A 23,438-nucleotide genomic window follows, 5' to 3' on the forward strand; every position below is an offset into this window, starting at 1 on the left:
TCTTCCCCCCTCTTCAGAATTTGTGAAGAATCTGTATTAGCTGGGGGAGGGTGCATTCCTGTAATCCCTTATCGGAGGCTGAGGCAGGAGGAGGGAAAGTTCAAGGCCAGACTCAGCAATTTAGTGAGGCCCTGTCTCAAAATAAAAAATAAAAAGGACTTGGGATGTAACTCAGTGATAAAGCTACAATTCCCAGTATCTGCCCACCCCACAAGAATCTATTATTTCTTCCTTAAATGTTCGATCCAGTTCCCCAGGGGAGTCACTAGGCCTTGAGTTTCCTTTGTGGAAACGTGTTAGTTACAAATTCAAATTTTACCGTAGACACAGAGCTATTCAGTTGTAGATCCTTCTTGATCCAGCTGGGGTAGTTCATGTTTTTCTTGTTTCTTATGCTTGGGATTCAGTGAGTTTCCTGGATCTATGGATCTATGATTTTCATAGAATTTGGCAACTTTTCATCCATTATTTCTTCCAGTGCTTCTTCTGTTCCCCACTCTCTCCTCTGCCCCCAGGACTCCAGTGACACCTGGTTAGGGTGACTGAAGTTGTTCTGAATCACTGCTATTCTTTTCTTTTTTTTAATACTTTTTTAAAAGTATTCATCTCGCTTTTCATCTCAGAAACTTTCTTCATAATGTCCAATCTGCTATCACTCCACCCAGTGTTGCCTAATTTCAGACACTGACTTCAGATGAACTTCAGACATTAACAGATGAACTTCATCTCTGCGAGTTCAATTTGGGACCCTTTGTAGGGTCCATGCTTCTGCATGACCTTTCTTTGGGAGGGGTGCTAGGATCAGACTCGCCCCGCACAAGCTGGGCGCAGGCTCCACCACGCCTCAGCTGCCCTGGAACCCTTACGACACCCAGAAGCACTGCTCTCCGCCTGTCTGCACCACGCTGGACTCTGCGTGGGTGCTGGGCAGTTCCCTCCTACCAGGTCCCTCCTCCAGCAGTTTTCTCAGACACATACACGGACAGCATTCAGCCCAGTCCTGGGGAAGGACCCCAGGCCTGGAGAGGGGCCTCCGGGGTTCCTCTTCTCGGTCCCGTCCCACCAACTCCAGACACTCTAGCCACTTTGTCCTCCGGGTCTCCTTCCCATTCTGTGGTCTGGAAGGTCTCCGAGGGCAGCAGGCTGGGCCCAGCCTCCTTTCCAGTCTCGCAGAGACTGCTGTCCTTCACTGCCTTATGTGTTTTATAGTTTGTTTTGTTTTGATTTGTTTTGTTTTGTTTTCAGACAGGAGGAGGGAGGGTAAATGGGTTCGTGTTACCGTGTCATTTGGACCAAGAGTGGAAGTCACAGTCAGTGACTATTGAAAGCTGTTTCAAAACTGCAGCCCTTGATCTTGTCAGCCTCTGACATTTCTCTGAAGTTTCCAGGAAAAGGCTGTAGGGAGATAAAGTGGAAACGTGGGGGCCGGGATGTTTACCAGCTGGCCTTCTCTCCACAGAACAGACATGTTCCTAGGAACACAGCCCTGGTCAGAGACCCAGGAAAGGCCCAACATTCCGGTGCCAGATGTGGGGTGACCACAGAGAACCTCATGCATGTCCAAACTCAGGACCTCCCCCTGTGCCCAGGGCCAGCGTCCAGCAGCAGCTCTCTTGTCCAGAGAGGACTGCTGCCTGGCTTCCAGGGTTGGCCGCTAGAGTGGTGGCCAGCAGTGGCCACTACAAAGGGGATTTTTTTAGCACAAGAAGGCAGTTGGGTTTTCTACTGCAGGCTCATTTTTAATTTTGAACCTGACTGGAAATGGACAATGACCCCTTGGAGCCAGACTGAGAGAATGCTGTCCTGAGAATGGGGGCTGCGAGGAGCAGGCAGACCGGAGCCGGCAGGCCAGTCCTGGCTCAGGACCTTGCTCTGAAGCTACAGGGCTCTCTTGACATCTAGGGCTGTCCCAGCCTCCTCCGGACACCAGTAACACCCACATTCTGGGACACACGCATACGCAGGGTGTCAACTGTTAGTCTCCAAACATTAATAATTCTAATTTTCTGATGATCATTCCCTAAGCATTAAAAATAGCAGTGATAATCGGAGCTCCACAAAGCCTTTTACAAGACAGCACAAGTTTGTGGCTGTGTGTTAAAAAACCTACAGTTAAACTTACGGTTGCGATCATGGTGTGCGGTTCAGGCTGAGCAGTCATGTCACACAAAGGGAACCTGGGTGCTCACTGCACGTTCTCTCTGCACTACCCCAACCTCCTCTGAGCTCCTGGCCACCACCAATCTGCGGTAGGTCTGGATTTGTCTCTTCTGGGTATTTCACATAAAAGGAACCAAGTGGTATCTGTCCTGTTGTGTCTGACTTCCTTCACTTAGCATGTTCCGTAGGTTCATCTGTGTTGTAGACAGATCAGGGCTTTGGTTCTTTTATAGCTGAATTATATTCCATTGTATGAATATAGTACATTTTTGTTTTTCTGTTCATCTGTGGATGGACACCTGGTTCTTTTTTATTTTTATTTCTGGCTATTGTGAATAGAGTTGCCATGAACATTCATGTTCCAATTTTTGTTTTCAATTCCTTGGGTTGTATGTCTGAGTAGAATTACTAGGTTATATGCCAATTCTCTTTCAGCTCCTTGAGGAACCACCAGTTCTCAAAGTGGCCATTCCATTTCCCATTCCTGCCAGCAGCCAGTGAGTGCTCTGATCCTTGCTGACGCTTACAATTTTCTACTTAAAAAATCACGTCCATCCTAGTGGAGGTGAGGTGGCATCTCCTGGTATGTGCATGTTTAAAAAAACAGCTTTATGGAGACGTTGTTCACACATTGTATGGCTTGCTCAAGTGTACAGTTCAGTGATGTGCAGGACGGTCACAGACATGCATGCAGCACCCCCCCAAAACGCAAGCCCCGCATGCTTTATCTATCAGCTCCCTACTCTCCTGAACCTCCTCCCCCAACCCTAGGCAACCGCTGGCTAATCAATTCTGACCCTGCAGAATTCCCTGTCCTGGATATGTCCTATGAATGGAATCATTTAATATGTGGTCTTTGGTGACTGACAGCACTCACCTATTTGGGAGGCTGGGATGCCGCTCAGTGGCAGAGTGCTTGCCTAGCATGCATGAGGCCCTGGTTTGATCCCAGTGCTGCAGCAAACAAGCAACCAGTCCGGCTCCGTGCGTGTTGTAGCTCGTGCCAGCACCCATTCCTGTTTAGGGATGAATGACATGCCCTTGTGTGGATACACGGTGTCACGTTTTATGTGTCTACTCTCCTTTGGGCTGTCTCAGTCTTTGACGATTATGGACAATGCTCAGTCCTCTTGGGTACATGTGACGTGCAGGGCCTTAGAGTGTGAGGAGCTGCCAGGTGCCTCCCCAGCAGCCTCACCGTCCTACACTCCTGCCAGCCACAACACTTTCTCTCTATTTATTAGTATTAGTTCCATGCTACAATCACCCATCCCGGTGGGCGTGGAGTGGCACCTCACTGTGGTTCTCTCTGCACTTAGGGAAATGCGGTAACTAAGGATAGCGACTAACGAGTATTTTCCATGAGCTCATTAGACACTCCCATAGCATCTTTGGGAAAATGTCTATTCCAGTCCATTTTAAAATTGGATTGTTGGCCTTTACTGTTGAAATGGAATACTTTATATATTCTGGGTTATAGGCCTTGATCAGATATATGGTTTTTTTCCTATTCTGTGGACTGATTTTTCATTTTCTCTCTTTCCTTCCTTCCTGTACTGGGGATTGAACCCAGAGGTTCTCTTCCACTGAGTTACATCCCAGTTCTTGTTTACTTATTTTATTTTGAGACAGGGTCATGCTGGGTTGCACAGGTTGACTTGTACTTGGGATTCTCCTGCCTCAGCCTCCTGAGTAGCTGTGATTGCAGGAGGGCATGCCCATGCCCAGCTGTAAATTATTTTTTGCTGTATTTCAAATGGAAACCTTAGCATCTGAGAAACCCTAGGCTTCTCCAAGCGTACCTTCCAGACCTTGCTCACCTTCCTCCAACCAGCTCCTCTGTTGATATCAGTTCCATCATCCAGGCTGGAAAACTTCAGGGGCTCCCCACTTCCTTCTGGAAACCGTGAATTCTCCTGGAAATGACTCATGGACTGGGAAGGTTTGTCATGTTGAGAAATATCAGCACTTAGCACAGTACCTGATATATGCTAAGTACCCCATCAAGGCAGATAATGACAACTGCGTCACCCCACCAACAGCAGTGCAGCTGGTACCCGGAGGGAAAGAACAAGTCTGAAAAAGTTCTGACCCCTCCCTGTGGGCACCCAAAAGGTGCCTCTCTCTGCCACCTCCCAGTCGTGAGAACACCCACCTTTCCTCATGCTTTCCAGAGTCCCCAGCAGGTTGTTCTTCGCAGCAGTTGAAATTGAAGCTGTTCAGGTGGCACTGGCGATGGCCCTCCCTGGCAAAGGGTCTCTTCCACTGGCCCCGCAGGGGTTCTACCCCATTTTTGCTGGTCACACACCAATCCTTCCCTGCTTCTTCCTGAATCTTGCCCACCCCACCCGGACCTCTTCTTAAGGTGCCTTCATCTGTAAAACAACCTGAGCTGCTGCTCAGGAGGCATGAGGACTCTGGGGGGCTCTGGAGGAGAGGTAAAGGGGGATTTGTTGGGGGACTAGTTATTGCTGGCAACCCCAGCTTGGCTCTTGGATGGCTACAGCTTTGTTATCTCAAGGTGGGGGAATTAGGTGCTGCTTTCCAGCCTTCCTGCATCCTGGTACTCCTGTTAGATTTTCCAGAGCAGTCTGTAAGCTGCAAACTGCAAAGAAGAAGGGATAGAGGCTGACTCTAAACCACATCTTCACTGCGTGCCCCCCACTGGGGAACACACCCTTTCCCCAAGGATGGCGAGCCTCATCCCCACCAGGGACCACTCTGCACCCAAGCAGTGATGGGTAGGGAGAACAAAGGAGGAAAGGCAGGAACAAAAAATACAACTTGGAAGGAGGCAGTTGGTAGAGGTCAGCAGTGTGAGGGCTGAGGGCTGGGGAGCTGGTGGCAGCTGGTGGCTTTGAACATCTTCTGCATGCTGGAGGCTGGGAATGGAGGTGGATAGTTTGCTGGTGGCTGTGTCACCATAAAAGGGATCAAGGAAGTCTCTTGAGAAGCAGAAGTTACCTCTATTTGGACCTTCCGGGGTCTTGACAAATTGAAGAAAAGAAATTTAGGTCCAAATCAGGTTTTAGCAAAGAGAGCAAGAGCTTTGTTAGGAAGGGTGAAGGTACATATTCTCAGAGCAGAACTTGCACTCTCTTGAGGACAAGATGCAGTTTCAGGGTCTCAGGCTTTTTTTTTTTTTCCTCATGCTGGGGATTGAACCCCGGGCCTCGGTTCCTCGCACATGGCAGGCAAGTGCTCCACCACTGAACTACAGCCCCAGCCCCAGGGGCTCTTCTTTTAAAGGCAACTTTGTGAGGACAGCATGGGGAAGGCATGTGGGCACAAGGTCTGCCAGGTGAGCTCAGCTCTCTGATCATGGGTATTGACGGAGGTCAGTTCCTCTCCAGGATCTTTAGGTTGACATTACCTCCTCTGTCTAGATAACTGTTGGAATGTGCCTATATTATAGGTTTCTTTTCTTTCTTTCTTTCTTTTGACATCAGATGGGTAATGTGCCCAAGTCATAACAAGGTGTAGAGGGAGGCACATCTCACACTCAATCATCACGCTCATGTACAGAAGGATCTATATTACAGGTTTCTTAAAGTGCATCTTTGATTTATCTAATCTGAAAATACATCCTGTAGGTGCATAGTGCTCTAAAACTTTGATCAAAACGAGGCAATTTTCTTTCATAAATGAGTGAATTTACAGTAACTCTAATCTTTGTGGATTTTTCAGAACTTTGGGAGTGATCGGCTTGGAAGAATAGTGGGTCTGGGGCTTTCAGGTTTACAGCGGGTCTCTTTTTCCTTACCCTTTGTCTCCTTTCTACCTATCTTGATTTCCTCTATCCTACCTCAGCTGCGTGGAGGACCAGAAGTGTAGGATCCCATCTTGTTCAGTCAACACTGCTTGGAAGTGGAACCTTCTCGCTAGCATGGTTGTCCCCTCCAGCCCACCGTTGGGAAAGCTCCTCCAGAGTGCGGCCCTCATCCTACCCCGCCCTGGCCACTCCCCTTTAACAGGCTCCCCTTCTTCGTTTCCTGGAAAAAAGACTTCCTGATTTTCTTTGACCCTCTGCCCAGAACATGTGGGTCCCCTCTGTCTGCTCTTTGAGTCTTGGTCTCCACCGACCTCACCTCACCTTCTCCCAGGGCTGGTGCTGTAGCTGCCCATGAGCCCCTAGCCCACTTCACCTGGTGGCCACACCTGTAGAGTTAGCTGCCCAGCAGTCTTCACAGCTGGATGAAGATGCAAAGACACCCTGAAGCTCACAGGTCCCCTGATGAGCTCAGATGAGTCACTAGGGGAATCTGGAAACGGTCATCATCCACCCAAACCCTGGGTAAAATGAAGCCTGTCCAGTCCCCGCCCCTCTGCCGCCTTCTCTCCAGTAGCCTCCTGCCTCCGTTCAACCCACCTCCACCATGCCTCCTCTCCTGCAATGACGCCACATTCCGTGAGGACGCCCCTTACTCCTTCACCTGCTCCCCAACACCTGCGAGGTCCACTTCGTGGAAGTCCACACTCCTCGAGTTGAGGTGAAAGCTGATTGACAAGTTTGGGGGCAGCCGAATTGATTTCTCTGGGGGTTCGGGAAATCCTGCTACCTTTAGGACCTGGAGGATCCGGGTAGGGGGTAACCTCCCCCGCCCCCCGCGGAGCCGGAACCGCTCTAATGGGAACCAGGCGACCGCGCTCGGGCGGGCTGGCCGCGTGGGCTTCCCGCACAGACCGCAGGCACCGTCTGCGGCCGCGCCCCGCCGCGGGGGCGGAGGGAGGTGCGGTGGTGGCGCGGGGAGAGGAGAACCGGCCTCTCCGGAAGCTCCACCGACCCGCCCCGGCTCGCACCCCAGCCCGGGGGGCTGCGACCGAATTCGGGCAGTGCGCGTGGCTTCCCGAGGGGACCGACTAGGGCTTACCCGGCCGCGTCCCCCACCAATGGGACCCCCCAAGTCCCTGGACCCTTCCGTCCGCCCCGTTCCTCTTCTCCCGGCCCAAGGGATGGGGTGGCGGGCGCGGCAGGGGTAGAGCCCCGAGGGGCAGCCTGGGCCGCCGGGAGGGTGGCACGTGGAGTGTCCCCCGGGCGCGAGTGGGGCGGCGGGCGGAGGCCTGAGCCTAGGCACCGCGGGGGGCGGCTGCGGGACGCGGGGTGGGGACTGGCGCGCGGCCCGCGAGTGGGAGGGGACAGGTTGGGGGTGGTCTCTGAGGAGGAGCCAGGCGGGCCGTATTGTTCCGCGTTGGGCTGCCCGCGCGGGGCGCCGGGCACTCGGCCTCGGGTGCTCTGCCCGCCTCCGGGGGCCTCCCTGCGCCCCCGAGACGCAGCCGCCGCCCGCCGGCTGGGGTGCGGGTCTCAGATCCCGGAGCGGGACGGGGCGGCTTGTGCCCACGCACCTGGGACTCCGGCGCAGCCCCCTGCCCAAGGCCGGTGGGCGGCAGGGACGTTGGGGCCCCGACCCGGCGCCTCAAGCCTCCTCCGAAGCCGGGCGCCCGGGGCCCCTCGATGGCCGCGGACCGGTGCCGCCCTACGGAGCCGCCGCGCGGACGCGGGAGCGCCGCTTCCTAGCGGGGCCAGCGGCTCCTGGTCCGGGGCCCCGCCGGCGGGATGGGGGGCGGCGGGTCGTCCCTGAGGGTCTGCGCGGATCACCGCGGGGGCATCAACTGGCTGAGCCTGAGCCCGGATGGGCAGCGCCTGCTGACCGGCAGCGAGGACGGCACGGCCAGGCTCTGGAGCACAGCGGACGGCCGGTGCTGCGCGCTCCTGCAAGGTAGACCCCGCCCGGCTTCTCCCGCGCGCTCCCCAGCCCCGGGCGTGATCTCAGCAATCTGGTTCTCAGACCCTTCCTGAAAAAGTCCGCCCAGCCCATCGCGGCACTCTCCTGGAGGAGCGCTCGTCCGGGCCCAGCGCCCGGCCGGTGAGCGCACAGCTGGGCGGCAGGAGATGCTGGGGTGGGATGGGTGCGGGTGGAGTCCGGTGGGCCGAGGGGCGCCCGCCGCGCGGGCAAAATCCTGTGTCAACTGGCCGCAGGAATTCATTACCTTTCCAACAGTTTCAGCAAACAAAGAATTCGCACCTCTGCCCCTTCTAAGCAAATCTTACCAGGTCGCTGGATGAACTGGTGACCTTTAGTGGGCTCTTCTTCTTTGGGGCCATTGTGGTAACAAAAGGGGTTCTGGGGGCGGTGGTGTGCAGCTAGAGTGTCATCTTCCCACAGTGTTACCCCACGAAGGGAAGCTTAGGCCCGGGTTCAGTAACTTGCCAGGCAGCACAACATGGGGAGTAGACTTGAAATTTGACCTCCTCTCCCCCATGGCCACCCTGCCCAGCTCTCTAAGGCCTCATTCCAGCTGCTGCAGAGGAAGGGTGAGGAGTGGGATTGGTCCACGTTGGTCAGGGGGGGTCGTTCAATCTGTTTTGCATATTTGAGTAGGAGATGAAATATCAGGAGGCATTCACGTAGTGTAAACGTAGCCTATGGAACCGGTTTGCATCTGCATAGCTATTGGTTTGCATGTGTGTACTCACTCCGGTTGAGTGGCCCTGGGTTTACCCCATCCTGGGCCTTTCCAGTGCCCTCACTCTGAAGTGTGTGTGAGGTCCCTCCCTGCCCTGGCTGCGGGCCTGCTGCAGTAGTGCAGGCAATCCCCTTGACAGACCTTGACAAGGTGTGAGGACCTTCACTGAGTGCAGCTCTTTATCACTGTGGACTTTTCTGCCACAATCAGCAAATCCTGGGTGGCCTCACCCAGCCCTTCCAGCTGAGATGGGATGGTCGCCTCCACATCGGCTGATCCTGACACTGCTATTTTCAAGTTAAAAACAGTTAAGGTAAAGATTTCAAAGCCCAATAGGAATGACTTTTGGATCAACAGTTACTTGGGAGCTGGTATGGACAATGGAGAGATGGCCACAAAGACCAAGTACATGCGGGTTCACCATCTCCAGCATGCTGAGGGAAAAAAATAAATGTGTTTTTTTTTTTTCCTCTAAATCTTTCCCCATGGTGTAAATAACTAATGCTCAGTTTGCACTTGGATATTTATGCTGGGAATGAGTAGGAATTTATCCAGACTATTCAGCCTCACAAACTGATCACTCTATAGATGGACATTAAGTCTTCATTTTTAGGGCAAGGTTCATCTCCAGAATTTATAGAAAAAAAATTGTCAGAGATAAAAACTTTATTGTGTCTCAAAAAAAAGAAAGAAACACGCACTCCCTCCTCCCAAACAGAGACACCTTCCAAGAAATAGAAGAGCTGAGATCAGCAGAAAATTTAAACCTAACTTGTATCTATCCCTAAACATAAGACTCTTTGGAGTGGGTTTCAGAAATGGTCTCAGGCCAGGGCTCAGTGACTCCCCATGAATAGAGCCCCAGAATGAGCATTTGTGATAGGCTTTCTGGCGGCCCGGATGCACAGCCAGCCTGGGGGACCTGGGGCTGGGGAACTTTGTGTGAGCCCCACTGCCTGGTGGGCTTCTCCCCAGCTAAGCTCCAGTCTTTTCCAGGCTGGTTCTGGTCTGGTGGGCACTGGCCTGCCCCAGGGCAGCTTTGAAGCCTCCAGAGCCCACCCTGTGCTTAGCTCTGTGCTTGGCGTCAGCACCTTCTGCTTCACAGCACTTTGGTGACCCTTTCTGCTGCTTGTCTACTTTCCACACGGGTGCCTGACCTGCTCTCGCTGAGAGCCATCCCTATTTGAGTGGAGAACCGTTGAATTAAAGGACCGCAGCCCTTTCCTACCAGGGTTGGTTTCAGTTTTTTTTTCAAGGACAGAGGGAGTGAAGTATGTTTATCCTGAGAATCTCCTCTACTGATTTGACTCTCAAGAGTCACAGTGGTGTGCTCTCCCACGGAAAGCTCGGTTTTTGGCCAGCTCCCTCCTCCTGAAGGGTTTGTTTTGGCCTGGGGGAGATATTAGTAAGATGTCTCAGCATTTGTCTCATTCCTTATATTTTGTAGATGCATGTCTGGGTGGTCTTTATTACCTGGTTAATCCTCGCAGATTTATTTGTCCACACATAGAACACCTTAGTGCTTCCAGACACTGCCCTGTGAGGTCCAGTGTGCTGCCGGCCTTGTCCAGGGTCTCACTGCTGGCTCATGGCAGAGAGGGCTTCTTCCCGCTGTGTGACTGTCCTGGGATGCCACTGCAGGGGAAGTTGTGCCCAGGCCGAGTGGCCAACCAGAGGCGGCCTGGTCCCCGGTGCTGCCTGCAGATCCCGGCATATCTCCACGCCTGCCCAGGGCCAGCCCGTGTGCAGCTCGGGGCTCAAGAAGCCTCTGAATTCAAACCTCCTGGTTGGTCGTGCCTGGGTTTCTTGGGCAGGAGTTGGGGTCGGTGACTGCGCCGTGAGCATTTCTTCTGAAGAGGGCTTCTTGCTTTGCTCTCAGCAGTAGAGGTATCAGGGGCCAGAGGTTTTCAGTGTATCTTGCAGAGCTTAGTGGGTTTGGGACCAAGGAGTGGGATGGGGACAAAGCGAGGGCTGTTTCCTGTGGGGTGCGGGCTTGCTGGGCCCATTGTCATTGCTCTAGGGGCCCCAGAAGAGCTGCAGACTGGAGAGCAGGCTCCCCTCACTATGACCATGTTCACCTCTTTTTTGGGGGGACTGTGGATTGAACCCGGGGTGCTTTACCACTGAGCTACTTCCCCAGCCCTTTTCTATTTTTATTTTGAGACAGAGTCTCACTAAATTGCTTAGGGCCTAGCTTACTTGCTGAGACTGGCCCTGAAGTTGTGATCCTCCTACCTTAGCTTCTGGAGTTGCTAGGATTATAGGCCTGGGCCTCTGCACCCGGCTCACGTTCAACTCCTAATGGCCTTGGGCTTTCCAGTGCAGTTGAGCTTACAGTGAAAAAGGCTTAATTACCAGTTATTCTGTAAAGAGGATTGCTTGGACTGTAATTATCCCCAGCCCTCTCTTTTTCACTTTGTGCAGTGGGTGTCTGCTTCCTACGGGGCACTTCTTTGGATCACAGAGGTGAACTGCATTTCCCAAAATGGCGTACCTGTCCTGTTTAGTTTCTGCTGAGTAAGGGACTAAGCCTGAAGTTTCCAGTCCATGGTGGCTATTCCACATGCTTGCTGGTACTCTCAGCGTGTTCCATGAGCCAGGGTCATGTTTGGAGGGGTTCAGAGGGTGCCTGGGCCTCAGGTAGGGCAGAAGCAAAGGCACAGAGGTGAGACTCCAAGAGGATCAGGGAGGGAAGAGGTGGATTGGACAGAAAGCTGGCCGAGGAGGTGAGGTCCGCTTCTCTTCTGGTGCTCACAATTCATACGTGATGTTTAGAAGGGCTCAGGGGCTGCAGGGAAGGTGCTCAAGCACGAACAACACCAGCTTCACCTGGCTGGAGGAAGTCCATAAAAATGCCCTCTGTCCTAGGTTCAAGACTCAAGCTGTCTGGGGTGGTGGGCGCCCTGCGGGTGTCAGCTGAAGCAGAGAGGGAGGCAGGAGAGCCTGGGGAGACCATGGAGGGCCATGGCCTGGCTGGAGGTTGTGTTGGGAGGAGTAGCCCCACTGCATCTGGGTGACCAAATGTGGGCAGCGGGCCTGGTCCCACCACAGCAGTCCAGGAGGCCCAGGCTGCGGCAGTTCGGGTTCCTAATGGGGGTTGGGATGCACTAAAGACCGCAGTGGCTTTGTCAGTTCGTTTCAGCCACAGCCCTGTGCTTCTGTGATCAGCCTCACCCCAGGGGACATGAGGCTCTAGGATGCGTCGGTGGGGCCTGGCCCTGTGAGTAGGGTAACTCGGAAGCGTCTGAGAGGATGCTAGTGAGTTTGGACCCAGTGTGAGTACCAATAGGGCTATCGCTTCCTCCCCAAGGGGCGCAGTCCCTGCATCCCAGATAGCCATGGGGAGGGCTTTGCAGGGGTGGAGGGACTTGGCTAGAGGGGTGCAGTCCTGAGGGCCCTCTGGGAGCTGAGGAAAGCATCTCCCGCGTGAGGACTGTGAGTGTCTGAGCCCATCTGGAAATGGGAGGACCAGGAGCCCCCTCAAAGTCCACTGAGGGTTGGGGGGCCAGGTGAAGCCACAGGGGCAGGGACAGTTGGCTCTGGCAGTCAAACAGTTGCCACAGACGGCTCTCTTCATGTACCAGAAGGGCCGGGTAAGGTCAAGAACACTGTACATCCCTGTCACCTGCTGGCTGTTGGAGTGGCCAGCTGCTTTGTTTGCCGCTGAGACACTGAGGGAAAGGAGGCTTCCTTTCACATGCAGTCCAGGGCACACGCCAGGTTGGGTCCCCAGCCCAGGCCCTCCCAGCTGCTTTCACTGAGCTGGGAGAGAGCAGCCTGACCCCAGGCCTCCTGCAAGCCTGTGGGTGCTCAGGGAGGCGGGCAGGGCTGCTACCTCGGCGGGAACCCTGGAGCCTCAGTGTGTTCTTTTGAACATAATAACTGCATCTTATCTGCATTCTTCATCCCTTCAAAAATATTTATTTTTAGCTTGGCGTTTTTGCTTATTCTGCATCATTCCCACAGCCGAAGGCCAAGGCACTGAGGTCCCTGGAGGTATCCTGGGCTCTGGGTCTGGTGTGCATTTTTCCTCCCACCCCCTGAGGTGACCCCACAGGCCTGGGTCTGGCCTGTCCAGGAGCCTGTGGAATACCGGTCATGGGGGTCAGGGCTGCACAGCAGGGTGGCGCCAGCAAGGGGACATGCTCTGCGAGTTCCAGGCCCCTCTGCCGGCAAGCTCTGACACGTGACCCAGGCGGGTGTGTTTTCAATGCGGGGTGAGTGTTCAGAGGGGGCTCATCCACAGCAGAGCCCTGACCAATGCGGGAGCCTCTGCCGGCCCAACCCGCAGAGGGAAGATGACAGAGGCCGTTGGGTCAGACTGGCTCAGGTTCAGAGGTTTTTTTTACATTGAAAAACTCAGAAGCTGGGCAGATGCTCAGGGGTAGAGAGCCCCAGCCCCTTACAAGACCCAAAATGAAACGAGAGCTCTCCTGTCCCTGTGTGGTGGCCTCTGCGGGGGTCTTTGTGTGCCTTTACGTTTTCACTGGTCTGCAGTCTGTGTTGCTCTGCGTTTTTCTCCCCGGGTCCTAAGGTGGTCCCACACCTCGGGTCTGCGGCAGCCCTGGGTGGGTGGCTTGAGCAGCTGACCCGCTCTCCAGCCAGGCTGGGCTCTTACCTGCTCTTCGTGACTTGCCTTGCACTTGCTGGAGCAGCTGGCACAACTGCCTCAGCCTCCTTCTCACCTCCCTTGGCCTCAGCTCTCTGTGGCAAGGGTCCCCCGGGGGCCGTGGGCTGTGGCTCCCCTGCAGGCCAGTGTGAGCAGCCCCCCCGGGTGGCCTCAGCACGCCTCGGCTGCCCTCCCAGCCTGGGTGTCCTCTGCCCTTGGGGATCCGAAGCCGGAGCTCCCTAAAGACTACCCATCCTGGTGGTGGCAGCAGGAAGGTTGGGACAGATCTCGTCTCAGGCAAAGTGTGTTGACAATGTTAAAGTACTTTATAAACTCTTCGGGCGGCGAGAATCTGGGCTGTTTTGCCAAACGCATTCTGCCCTGACTCTTATGCTGATGTGTATTTTAAGGGAAACATTATCTGCCACTTCTTCAAGTGTTTACTTAATTCCTACATTGTTTTCAGAGCAGCCTGGTGTGTGCTCTCCAAGAAGATTGGAAAACTTTTCTTTTTAAAAAAAATTCTGTTTCTTAGAACCCAGGAAGTTAACTCCTTCCAGAAGTAACGGCCTGTGCTCAGGACAGAAAAAAAAAAAAGAAAGAAAGAAAGAAAGAATCAGTTTAACAACACCCAGAAGCTTCTGAGATCCCTGTCTGCCGACCCAGACATCTGAACGAGATTTTAAAATATGATAAAAACCTTTTGGGTCTTTAGCCGCCCGGCCCTGGTTTGGTGGCTGTAGTTCCATTGAGTGGAGATCCTGCCACTCATGAACTACATCTGGTTTCTGAGTGCTTTTCTTGGTTTAATTTAATTTAAAATAAGATAAAAAATTTTTAAAACAGGATCCTACTGTAACAAATACATCCCCCAAATATGTGAGCCTTTGAATTTATCGACTCCCTCATAGGTTAACATTCCTTTGATTCTGTTGATGTTTGAATCCTAATTCCTCTCAGATGTCCTCAGTTTCCAGAGTTGTTTTCCCAGGTGGAAACATCTTACCTGAAGCACAGGCCCCCTCCTGGGCAGATACCCGAGGGCTCCCAGGCCTGCTTAACAATGGCATGCAGGCATGAACCTGAGTCCCTGGGGGGGTCGTCACGCTGTCTAGCAGGGGCATCTGGGGGTGGGATGCAGGGCCAGCTAGTGGGCGCTGAGGTGCACATGACCAGACAGGGCTTCCTACGTGGTCTCCGTGCTTTCACCATATCCAAGCCTCCTGGGCCACTTTTTGCTAGGCCCCCTATGTTCTGGCCTTAGAGCCTCCACATGTCCCCATCATGGCCGGCCTGACAGTGTCACCTGCTGTCCCTGACTCTCAGCAACCCCTGTAGATCCTCCACCCCCAGCACTCAGGCTTCTGCCCTGGGAAGCTGGTCCAGCCACTGCCCTGCTGCTGAGCCCTCGGCCACAGGCAGCACCGAGGCATTTCCTTCCGGCTGGCCTGTGTCTTCTTGGTCTCTGTGTTGTGGCAGAGCCCTTGAGACCCTTGGTGCTTCGAATAGCTGCAGTTTACTCTTGCATGTGCCTGAGGCCAGGGCCTGAAATAAGTGTCCCTGGGTCAAAATCAAGGCGTCAGCGGCCATATGCCCCCTGAAACCTGTAGGGGGCAATCTGTTCTTTGCCTCTTCCTCTGTCTGGGAGCTGCTGGCATTTCTGTGGTCACATGGGTCGCTTTGTCTGCCTCTACATGGCGTTCTTCTCTTGAGTGTGTCAGATCTCCCTCTCCCTCGTATAAGAATGCTTCTGATGGCGTTTAGGGCCCACCCAGATAATCCAGGACAGCCTTCCCAAGTCGCTACCCCTAACTTAATCTTATCTGCAGAGAACCTCTGCTGAGTCGGGTCTCAGATTCCTTGGCATGTGTAGGACCTAGCAACTTGGGGACCTTCCACAGTACCCTGCCTGAGTGTCAGAAAAAACTAGCACGTGGCATCTGCCATAGGCTGCTGCTGAAACCCAGTCTGCACGGTGATCTGAGGTGGGCGTGGACACTGTCCCCATTTCAGGTGAGGGAATGGAGGCATGGACAGGTGGGGGGACGTGCCCAGGTCAGTGAGTGGACAATGGCCAGGTCCCGTTCACTGGAAGGGAAGCAGGAGCTGGCATTGGGCCCACTCATCTCTCCCCTCCGCAGGACACGAGAGCTACGTCACCTTCTGTCAGCTGGAGGAGGAGGCTGCCTTCACCTGCAGCGCTGACTGCACCATCAGAAGGTGGGACGTGCTGACCGGGCGGTGCCTGCAGGTGTACCGAGGACACACGTCCATCGTGAACAGGTCAGCCTGGCCTGGGGGCTTGGGGTCTTGTTGGCGGTCTCTGGCCAAGCTGAGGGACTGAGTCACAGGGCCTGGCCCTTGGGGAACATAGGTTCTCTGAAGAACTTGATGTGGTCAGTGGGTCAGTGGCCTCGGCAATGGAAGGCCCAAGACAGAAGTGTACCCTAGCCCGAGGGCTCTGCCAGGGCTGCGTGGGGGCCTGGGAGGAGGCAGAGCGTCCCAGTGTCCTGGAGGCCCCCTTGGAACTGGGCACTCGGCTGCCATGCTGGGTGCCAGGAGAAACCTTGGAGCTCCAGCACCCACAGATGGGGACAGGAGGAACGCACTTCGCTGACACCTGATGGTAGCCACGGGTTCTAGGAAGAGGGGACGTGCAGGTTGTTCTGAAGAAGCATTGAGGGGTTTTGAAACTCGGCTTTCTGTGTGGCTGTGGAAAGTGTCCACCCCCAGGCCCCCGAGGCTTCCTTATTGAATTTGGGTTGGAGCTGAGCAATGGAAATTCCCCTGCTGATCAGATCAATTTGATACTATTTGCTTAATGTGCGATGGTTGCCCCAGGCTACGAGGTCTTGCCTGATGCAGGTGGTGGCGCCCTGGCCCTCAGCCACATGCGCGGGAGGGGCCCTGCCTGGAGGGGCCTGCGGTGTGGGTCCCGCAGCCGCTTGGGCTTTCGGCATGCTGCTGGGCGGAAGGGGCAAGGCCGACCATTCCAGCTGTTCCAGCTGTTCCAGACCCAGATGCCTCGGTGGGGATGGCTTGCCAGCAGCCACGCAGGCAGCATCCCCGGGAAGAAAGGCCAGCAGATGTGTGAGTGGGCAGGCCTGCCTGCAGGCACCTCGTGGGGTGCCAGGCCAGCCCCTGCCTCCAGAAGCCACGCGGTTGTCCCCCGTCACCTGAAGTGGGAGACCTGCCCACCGCTGGCGGACAGAGGTGGCAGAGAAGAGTCTGGAAGGAGAACTCAGATCTCACAGCTAGGCTGGCCTCTTAGCACTCTGACCTGAGAAAGAAGATGTCATTGAAGATCTGTGTGGAGCCATGACGGGATCAGGCGGGGAAGGCCACGCCCTCAGGGACCAGTGCATGCTGGGCCGCTGGCTGGAAAACCCAGCGCTCGTGGGACAGTGGGAGGTGGAAATCATGCTCTGCCTGGTTCAGTGTCTCACGCGTGCAAACAGCACACACTCACACACACACGTACACACGCAGTCATGTGTACACACATGCAGATGTGCACAGTGAACACATGCACCGTGCACACAGACGTGCGCACACATGCGTCTTCTACTGGTGTCTGTGCTCAACCCACCGCTCAGGTAGATGCTTCCCAGTGGGTGAGAGCGGAAGCCGAGGACCCGGGACTCACTTCCGAGGACCCGGGACTCACTTCCTCCCATGTTTTCAGAGGTGGGCCATGTGCGTGAGCTTGGGAACACTGACCGTCAGTGGCCTGGCACCCCAACCGTCACACAGGATGCCAGCCTGGGCAGGAAACAGCCACCCTGCCTCAGCACCCCACGGTTTCCCCCTCAGGTCCTGAAGCAGGAAGGGTCCTGACCCCTGCAGGTCCTGGTCCCACACAGCAGGGATGTGACGCATTCCAGCTGCAGTCCTGGCCTCAGCCCTTTGGGGCCTCCCCAGGGGAGACAGGGTTTAACGCAGGAGTAAACAGCTCTCTGAAGTCACGTGCAAAGTTCTGTACCAAAGGCAAACGTGTGTTTTTCTGGGAAGGGTTCTCAGCGTTCAGCAAACTGAGCATAAACCATGACCACCGCCTCCCGAGGCCCCGTCCTGTCCTGAGGCCGCCAGTCCACTGCACAGAAGACCCTCCTGGCTCCCTGGCCCTTTGTGTGCCAGGAAGCCCGTAGGGCTGTGACCTGAAGCTGCGCTGTCGCCTACATGGGGCTCAGGTGGGAACTGACAACAGGGCCACCTGCAGCTCCAGCTTCTCACCCGGGGCGCCCTGGAGGGTGGGCGCGTGGAATTCCTCAGCCCACCAGCCTCCCCAGAGCTCTCGCTCTCCAGTGGCCCTGCAGTCAGGTGGCCAAAGGGTACTCTTAGTCTCCTGACTTTAAATGGAAAGACCTGTGTCCCCAGAAACTGTTCAGCTCTGGGCAAACTGCAAGGGTCAGCCACCCCACCTGTCCCCTCCTCCCCATCCCCCCTTTCATGACTGTGCAGAGTCACACGGAGAGTCGGAGTCTTCCAAGTCTGAGCCCTGTCCCTGCTATGAGTGGAGGCCAAGCCGGCACACGGCTCTGTTTCAGTCAAGGAGGGAGCCCCGGGGCCTCAGGGGGGATCTCAGGCAAGGAGGGAGCCCCGGGGCCTCAGGGGGGATCTCAGTCAAGGAGGGGAGCCCCGGGGCCTCAGGGGGATCTCAGTCAAGGAGGGGAGCCCGGGGACCTCAGGGGGATCTCAGTCAAGGAGGGGAGCCCGGGGACCTCAGGGGGGATCTCAGTCAAGGAGGGGAGCCCGGGGACCTCAGGGTGGATCTCAGTCAAGGAGGGGAGCCCGGGGACCTCAGGGTGGATCTCAGTCAAGGAGGGGAGCCCGGGGACCTCAGGGTGGATCTCAGTCAAGGAGGGGAGCCCGGGGACCTCAGGGTGGATCTCAGTCAAGGAGGGGAGCCCGGGGACCTCAGGGTGGATCTCAGTCAAGGAGGGGAGCCCGGGGACCTCAGGGGGGATCTCAGTCAAGGAGGGGAGCCCGGGGACCTGGGGGGGGGGGATCTCAGTCAAGGAGGGGAGCCCAGGGGCCTCGGGGGGAATCTCAGTCAAGGAGGGAGCCCCGGGGCCTCAGGGGGAATCTCAGTCAAGGAGGGAGCCCCGGGGCCTCAGGGGGGATCTCAGTCAAGGAGGGGAGCCCCGGGGCCTCAGGGTGGATCTCAGTCAAGGAGGGGAGCCCCGGGGCCTCAGGGTGGATCTCAGTCAAGGAGGGGAGCCCGGGGGCCTCAGGGTGGATCTCAGTCAAGGAGGGGAGCCCCGGGGCCTCAGGGGGAATCTCAGTCAAGAAGGGAGCCCCGGGGCCTCAGGGTGGATTTCTGGAATCGGCCTTGAGCTGACCCTCAGAAGGGGAGTGTGGTAGTCAGGCGGAGAGCAAGAGTCCGTACCAGCTGCAGTGCCAAGGCTCGCCCACCGGAACTGCGGGGATCCTGGGAACCCTGATGTTCTGACCCCTGACCTTTACCCCCTTGCCCCAGGATCCTGGTTGCCAATAACCAACTCTTCAGTGGCTCCTACGACCGGACGGCTCGCATCTGGACTGTGGATGGGGGGCAGGTGTCCCAGGAGCTCCGGGGTCACCGCAACTGCGTGCTGACGCTGGCCTACTCCACCCCGTGGGACGTCCCTGGCACTCCCTGCTTGGAGGAGACCATGGCTGGGGGGCTCCTGGTGACCGGCAGCACAGACGGCACAGCCAAGGTGTGGCAGGTAGCCAGCGGCTGCTGCCACCAGACACTGCGGGGCCACACGGGTGCCGTGCTGTGCCTGGTGCTGGACGCGCCTGGACGCACGGCCTTCACTGGCAGCACTGACGCCACCATCCGCGCCTGGGACATCCTGACGGGGGAGCAGCTGCGCGTGTTCCGGGAACACCAGGGCTCCGTCATCTGTCTGGAGGTGAGACCGGCTGGCCGCTGCCCACGGGCTGCCCTGCCTGGTGTGCTGGCCAGCTCGGGCTGCGTGACGGGCCACAGTGGGGGCTGGCAGTGTGAGGTCTGGTGTCGCAGGGCTGCGTCCTCCTGAGGCCTCTCCTGGGCTTGTTGGCAGTGCGGCTGGGTCCTAAGCTCTTAGAAGGACCAGTCAGATTGGGTTGGGGTCCACCCTAATGACCTTTGACCTCATCTTAACTTCAGTCACTTCTTTAAAGACCTGATCTCAAAATAAGGTCACATTCACAGTGTGGGGACCGAGGTGGAGCTCCCAACCAAGCCCCTGAATCCTGAAGCCCCAACGCCCCCTTCTGATCATGCATGAGGGGGCTGGGCCCAGACGCCGGCGGACCCTAGAGAGGTGTCAGCCTCACCCCGCGTTTGTCTTCGCACTGTTTGGCCGAGGACTCTGTTTTCATGGCTCAAGTAGGGAAGAACCGAAATGTCCTAGGTTCCGGGGGGCAAAGGGCGGCCCTGGGGCTCTGGACTGGTGCTTGGCTGAGTGACCCGGAACAGCCGTGGTCCTGTGATGCTGGCTTGGTGATGTGCATCCCATTTTTTTCCAGCTTAAATCCTGCTGTGGACATTGCCATGGGGAGGGCGAGCAGAGTGGCCCTCTGGCTTCTGATCCCAGCTTGCTCTCTGACCTCTGAGGGTCTCGACATAGAACAGATGAACAAGGGAGGTCTTACGTGTTTACACACTCCTGGGTGTAAGTCAGCTGTGGCCCAAAGACCTGACGGGAGCGAGCGGAGGAGGAAAAGCTCCTGGGGCTCGGTCCATAGGCTGCTGGCCCCATCGCTCTGGGTCCAGGTGAGGCGGAACACCGTGGCAGAGGCGTGGAGGAAGGCCGTTCAGGACCCGGCAAGGTTGAGGGCCCTCACCAGGGACTAGATGGGAGCCTGGGAGGCATGCCCCGCGGCCCGCCTCCTCCAGCCACAGCGCCCTGCCTGCGTCGCCGCCAGGTAGTCCCTGTCGGGCTCAGGGCTCTCGAGGTCTGAGCTCTTCACCTCTGAATTTTTTTTTTGGCACCAGGAGTGTACCCAGCGGGGACTTAACCACCGAGCCACATGCCCAGCCCTTTTTATATTTTGTTTTGAGACAGTGTGTCACTAAATTGCTTAGGGCCCTACTAAGCTAAGTTGCTGAGGCTGGTTTTGAACTTGCAACTCTCCTGCCTCAGCCTCACAAGCCACTGGGTTACAGGTGTGTGCCGCTGTGCCCAGTCTCTGAACATTCTGGCCTTGTCTCTTGCATGAGATTCTTGGGGACACCTTGTATCCAAACCATAACAACCACAGACTGGATAATTTATAAAGAACAGGAATTAATTTCTCACGGTTATGGAGGCTGCGAATCCGAGGTCACGGTGTTGGCCTCTGCTGAGGGACTTCCTTCATCATCCTGTGGTGCCAGAGCAACAGGAGAGGGAGGGAGCAGAGTCTCTGCCCTCATGGTCAGCATTAGCCCAGCCTCCCGCAATCCCAGGACCCAGCGCCTGCCATCAGGCCTCACCTCCCCACACTGTCCCGTGGGGATTACGTGCTTTTGGGGAGACACGTGCAGACCTCAGCAAGGGGAGCCTCCCCAGGAAAATGAGCGCTAAGTAGAGCAAAAAGAGAACACGGGGAGAATGCCCCAAGGAAGGGTTCGGCCGGCCAGCCGGCTGCAGAGGCTGTGGGGCAGGAGGGACAATCAGAGGAGGCCGGTTGGCATGGATTCCCCTGGGCCTCAACTCCTGCGCTGGTGCTCAGAACGTCTGTTTCTTCCTCCTGGGGCAGGGAGTCTCATCTGCTTTTAGGAGAGAGGAGGGTCAGGGCACCTTTGCACCTGCCAGTTCTCACGTGCTTCTGACTGAAGGTTGTCCTCATGACGAGGTGGCACGTCTTGGAGTGACACCTTCTGCTGCTCTTCATGCTGGCGGGTTCCTCACCTGCCAGATGCTGGTGGTGACAATAGCCCTCCTGGTCTCCCAGGGTCCATGTCATTTGGACCCAGCAGATGTGAAAGTGGCCTGAGAATCTTTCCCAGCGTGTAGGCAGGGGGGTCCTGTTTATGTCTGGGCTCTGAACTTGACAGTGATGCCCAAGAACTGTTTGTGGTGACACATGCCTATAATCCCAGCAACTCCAGAGACTGAGGCAGGAGAATCACAGTTTGAGGCCAGCCTCAGCAACTTAGCAAGACCTTGTCTCAAAATAAAAAATAAAAAGAGCTGGTAATTCAGGGTAGAATGCCCCTAGGTTAAATTCCCAGTACCACATTTTGAATATAGCGGTATGTTAACTTTTTCATTGCTATGACAAAACACCTGAGAAAATCAACTTTTGAGGAGAAAAGTTTTATTCTAACTCACAATTTCAGAAGTCTCAGTCCTTGGTCACTTGGCAACATTGCCTTGGATCTGTGGCAGCGCAGTACATCATAGTGGGAGTATGTGGCAGAGGAGACTGCTTACCTCATGGCCGCCAGGAGGTGAAGAGAGAGAGGAGCCAGTGTCCCAACATCCCCTTCCAGGGCACGCCCACAGTGACCTAACTTCCTCCCACTAGGCCCTGCCTCCTAAAGGTCCCACTGCCTCCCAAGAGCACCATTAACTGGGACCAAGCCTTTAATGTGTGGCCTTTGGGGATGCTTGAGGGTCAAACAGGACAATCTCGCCCTGCGGGGCTTGGGCAGGTGCTGCTGCACCCGGGGATGCAGCACATTCAGACAGCGTGAGGCTCTGCACGCACTGTGCCCTTGCAGTTGTCCTCGGGGCCACCTTCTGAGGCAGAGGTGACCTTTGCTCATTCACCTGAGAGAAAGCTGAGGCTCAGAGACAGTAAGGAACGTGCTGGCCTCAGAGCTGGGGAGGAGCAGGGGCAGGTTTGAACCCAGGAGGGCACGTGCCCACGCGGGTGTGTGAGGAGTGGCTGGCAGGTGCAGGACTGCAGGTGGGCGGCCGGCCTCTCTGACTTCACTCGGGAGGCCAGAGCTGGGTCTCCACTCTGGGTCCGAAGCCCAGTGCACTCCTGGGGCCTGGTCTGGCTCCGTGCCCACCAGCTGCTTCCCTCCTACCCGAGGGACCTGGGCACCCAAGGCCTCAGAGACTGGGGCCTCTGGCTGAGTACTTTGGTGGATCCCACCACTGGGAAAGTTCTGCTGATGCCCACTGCCCCTGCTGATGCCCGCTGCCCCTGCCGAGGCCCACTGACCCCCCTGAGGTCCTAGCCCCTGCTGATGCCCACTGACCCTGAGGCCCACTGACCCTCCTGAGGTCCTAGCCCCTGCTGAGGCCTGTTGCCCCTGAGGCCCACTGACCCTCTGAGGTCCTAGCCCCTGCTGATGCTCGCTGACCCTGAGGCCCACTGACCCTCCTGAAGTTCTAGCCCCTACTGAGGCCTGTTGCTCCTGAGGCCCACTGACCCTACTGAGGTCCTAGCCCTTGCCCGCTGCCCCTGCCCCCGCCCCCCCTTAGGTCCCCCTGAGGTCCCAGCCCCTGCTGATGCCCGCTGCCCCTGCTGAGGCCCACTGACCCTCCTGCCCCTCTGCAGCTCGTGGACCGACTCCTGTATTCAGGCAGCGCGGACAGGACAGCCAGGTGCTGGCTGGCGGATGTGGGGGAGCAGGTGCGCACCTTCCCAGCCCACAGACACAGCGTGAGCGCCCTCAAGTACCACGCGGGCACCCGTAAGTGACCTGTCCTGCGCTGCCCACATCACCGGCCAGCCGCGAGGCCTCCCCTGCCAAGCTCCTCCTCCAGTGCTTCCCGGCAGTGCCTGGCCTTCCTTCTCCATGCCCTGCTCCTCTGGAGGTGGCGGCTCCTCCTCCTCCTCCTCTTCCTCCTCCTCCTTTTTTTTTTTTTTTTTTTTTTTTTGCGGTACTGGGGATCGAACTCAGGGCCTTGTGTTTGCGAGGCAAGCACTCTACCAGCTGAGCTATCTCCCCAGCCCCCTCCTCCTTCTTTTGCAAAGAAGATTCAAATACAGATTTGGGAGCTCCTTGCCTTCACAAGAATGTGGGGAGACCTGCATGTTTAGAGGTCCTGGGGTCAAAAGCACCTCTCAAGGACACTTTCTAAGTCTTTAGGTGAGACAGCAACAGGGGGAGGCACCAGGGTGTGGCCCAGGGTAAGGTACCTGAGTTCAATCCCCAATACCAAAAAACCAACAAGGCAGGAAGTAGGCAGGTGGAGGCAGGAAGTGGGTAAGGAATAGACACCCCAACACCAGAGAGCCCCAGGGGGGTGCTGCCTTTGGTTGGGCTCAGGCTGCAAGTGAGGGAGGTGCT

General features: G+C 56.2%; 1 protein-coding gene and 1 pseudogene across 5 annotated transcripts in view; one reads left to right on the plus strand and one right to left on the minus strand.

Moving 5' to 3' along the window:
• Positions 1–5,603: 5,603 nt before the first annotated feature.
• LOC124992043 (uncharacterized) lies at positions 5,604–5,691 on the minus strand (annotated as a pseudogene).
• A 1,604-nt stretch (positions 5,692–7,295) lies between these two features.
• The window catches only part of Smarcd3 (SWI/SNF related, matrix associated, actin dependent regulator of chromatin, subfamily d, member 3), a 128,746-nt gene continuing 112,603 nt past the window's right edge, over positions 7,296–23,438 (plus strand). The window contains exons 1-4 of one of the 5 annotated variants that reach the window (XM_047561890.1): positions 7,296–7,877; positions 15,376–15,517; positions 18,714–19,134; positions 22,703–22,838. In XM_047561890.1, the coding sequence (XP_047417846.1) occupies positions 7,715–7,877; positions 15,376–15,517; positions 18,714–19,134; positions 22,703–22,838 (862 nt within the window). In that variant the 5' untranslated portion in view covers positions 7,296–7,714. Of the gene's footprint in view, positions 7,878–15,375; positions 15,518–17,398; positions 17,425–18,713; positions 19,135–19,849; positions 19,980–22,702; positions 22,839–23,438 lie in introns of those variants that run through there. The other 4 variants (XM_047561883.1, XM_047561885.1, XM_047561886.1 and 1 more) reach the window with 4 other exon arrangements.

This window comes from Sciurus carolinensis, chromosome 8, assembly GCF_902686445.1.
Source record: "Sciurus carolinensis chromosome 8, mSciCar1.2, whole genome shotgun sequence".
In the NCBI taxonomy this organism is placed as follows: domain Eukaryota; kingdom Metazoa; phylum Chordata; class Mammalia; order Rodentia; family Sciuridae; genus Sciurus; species Sciurus carolinensis.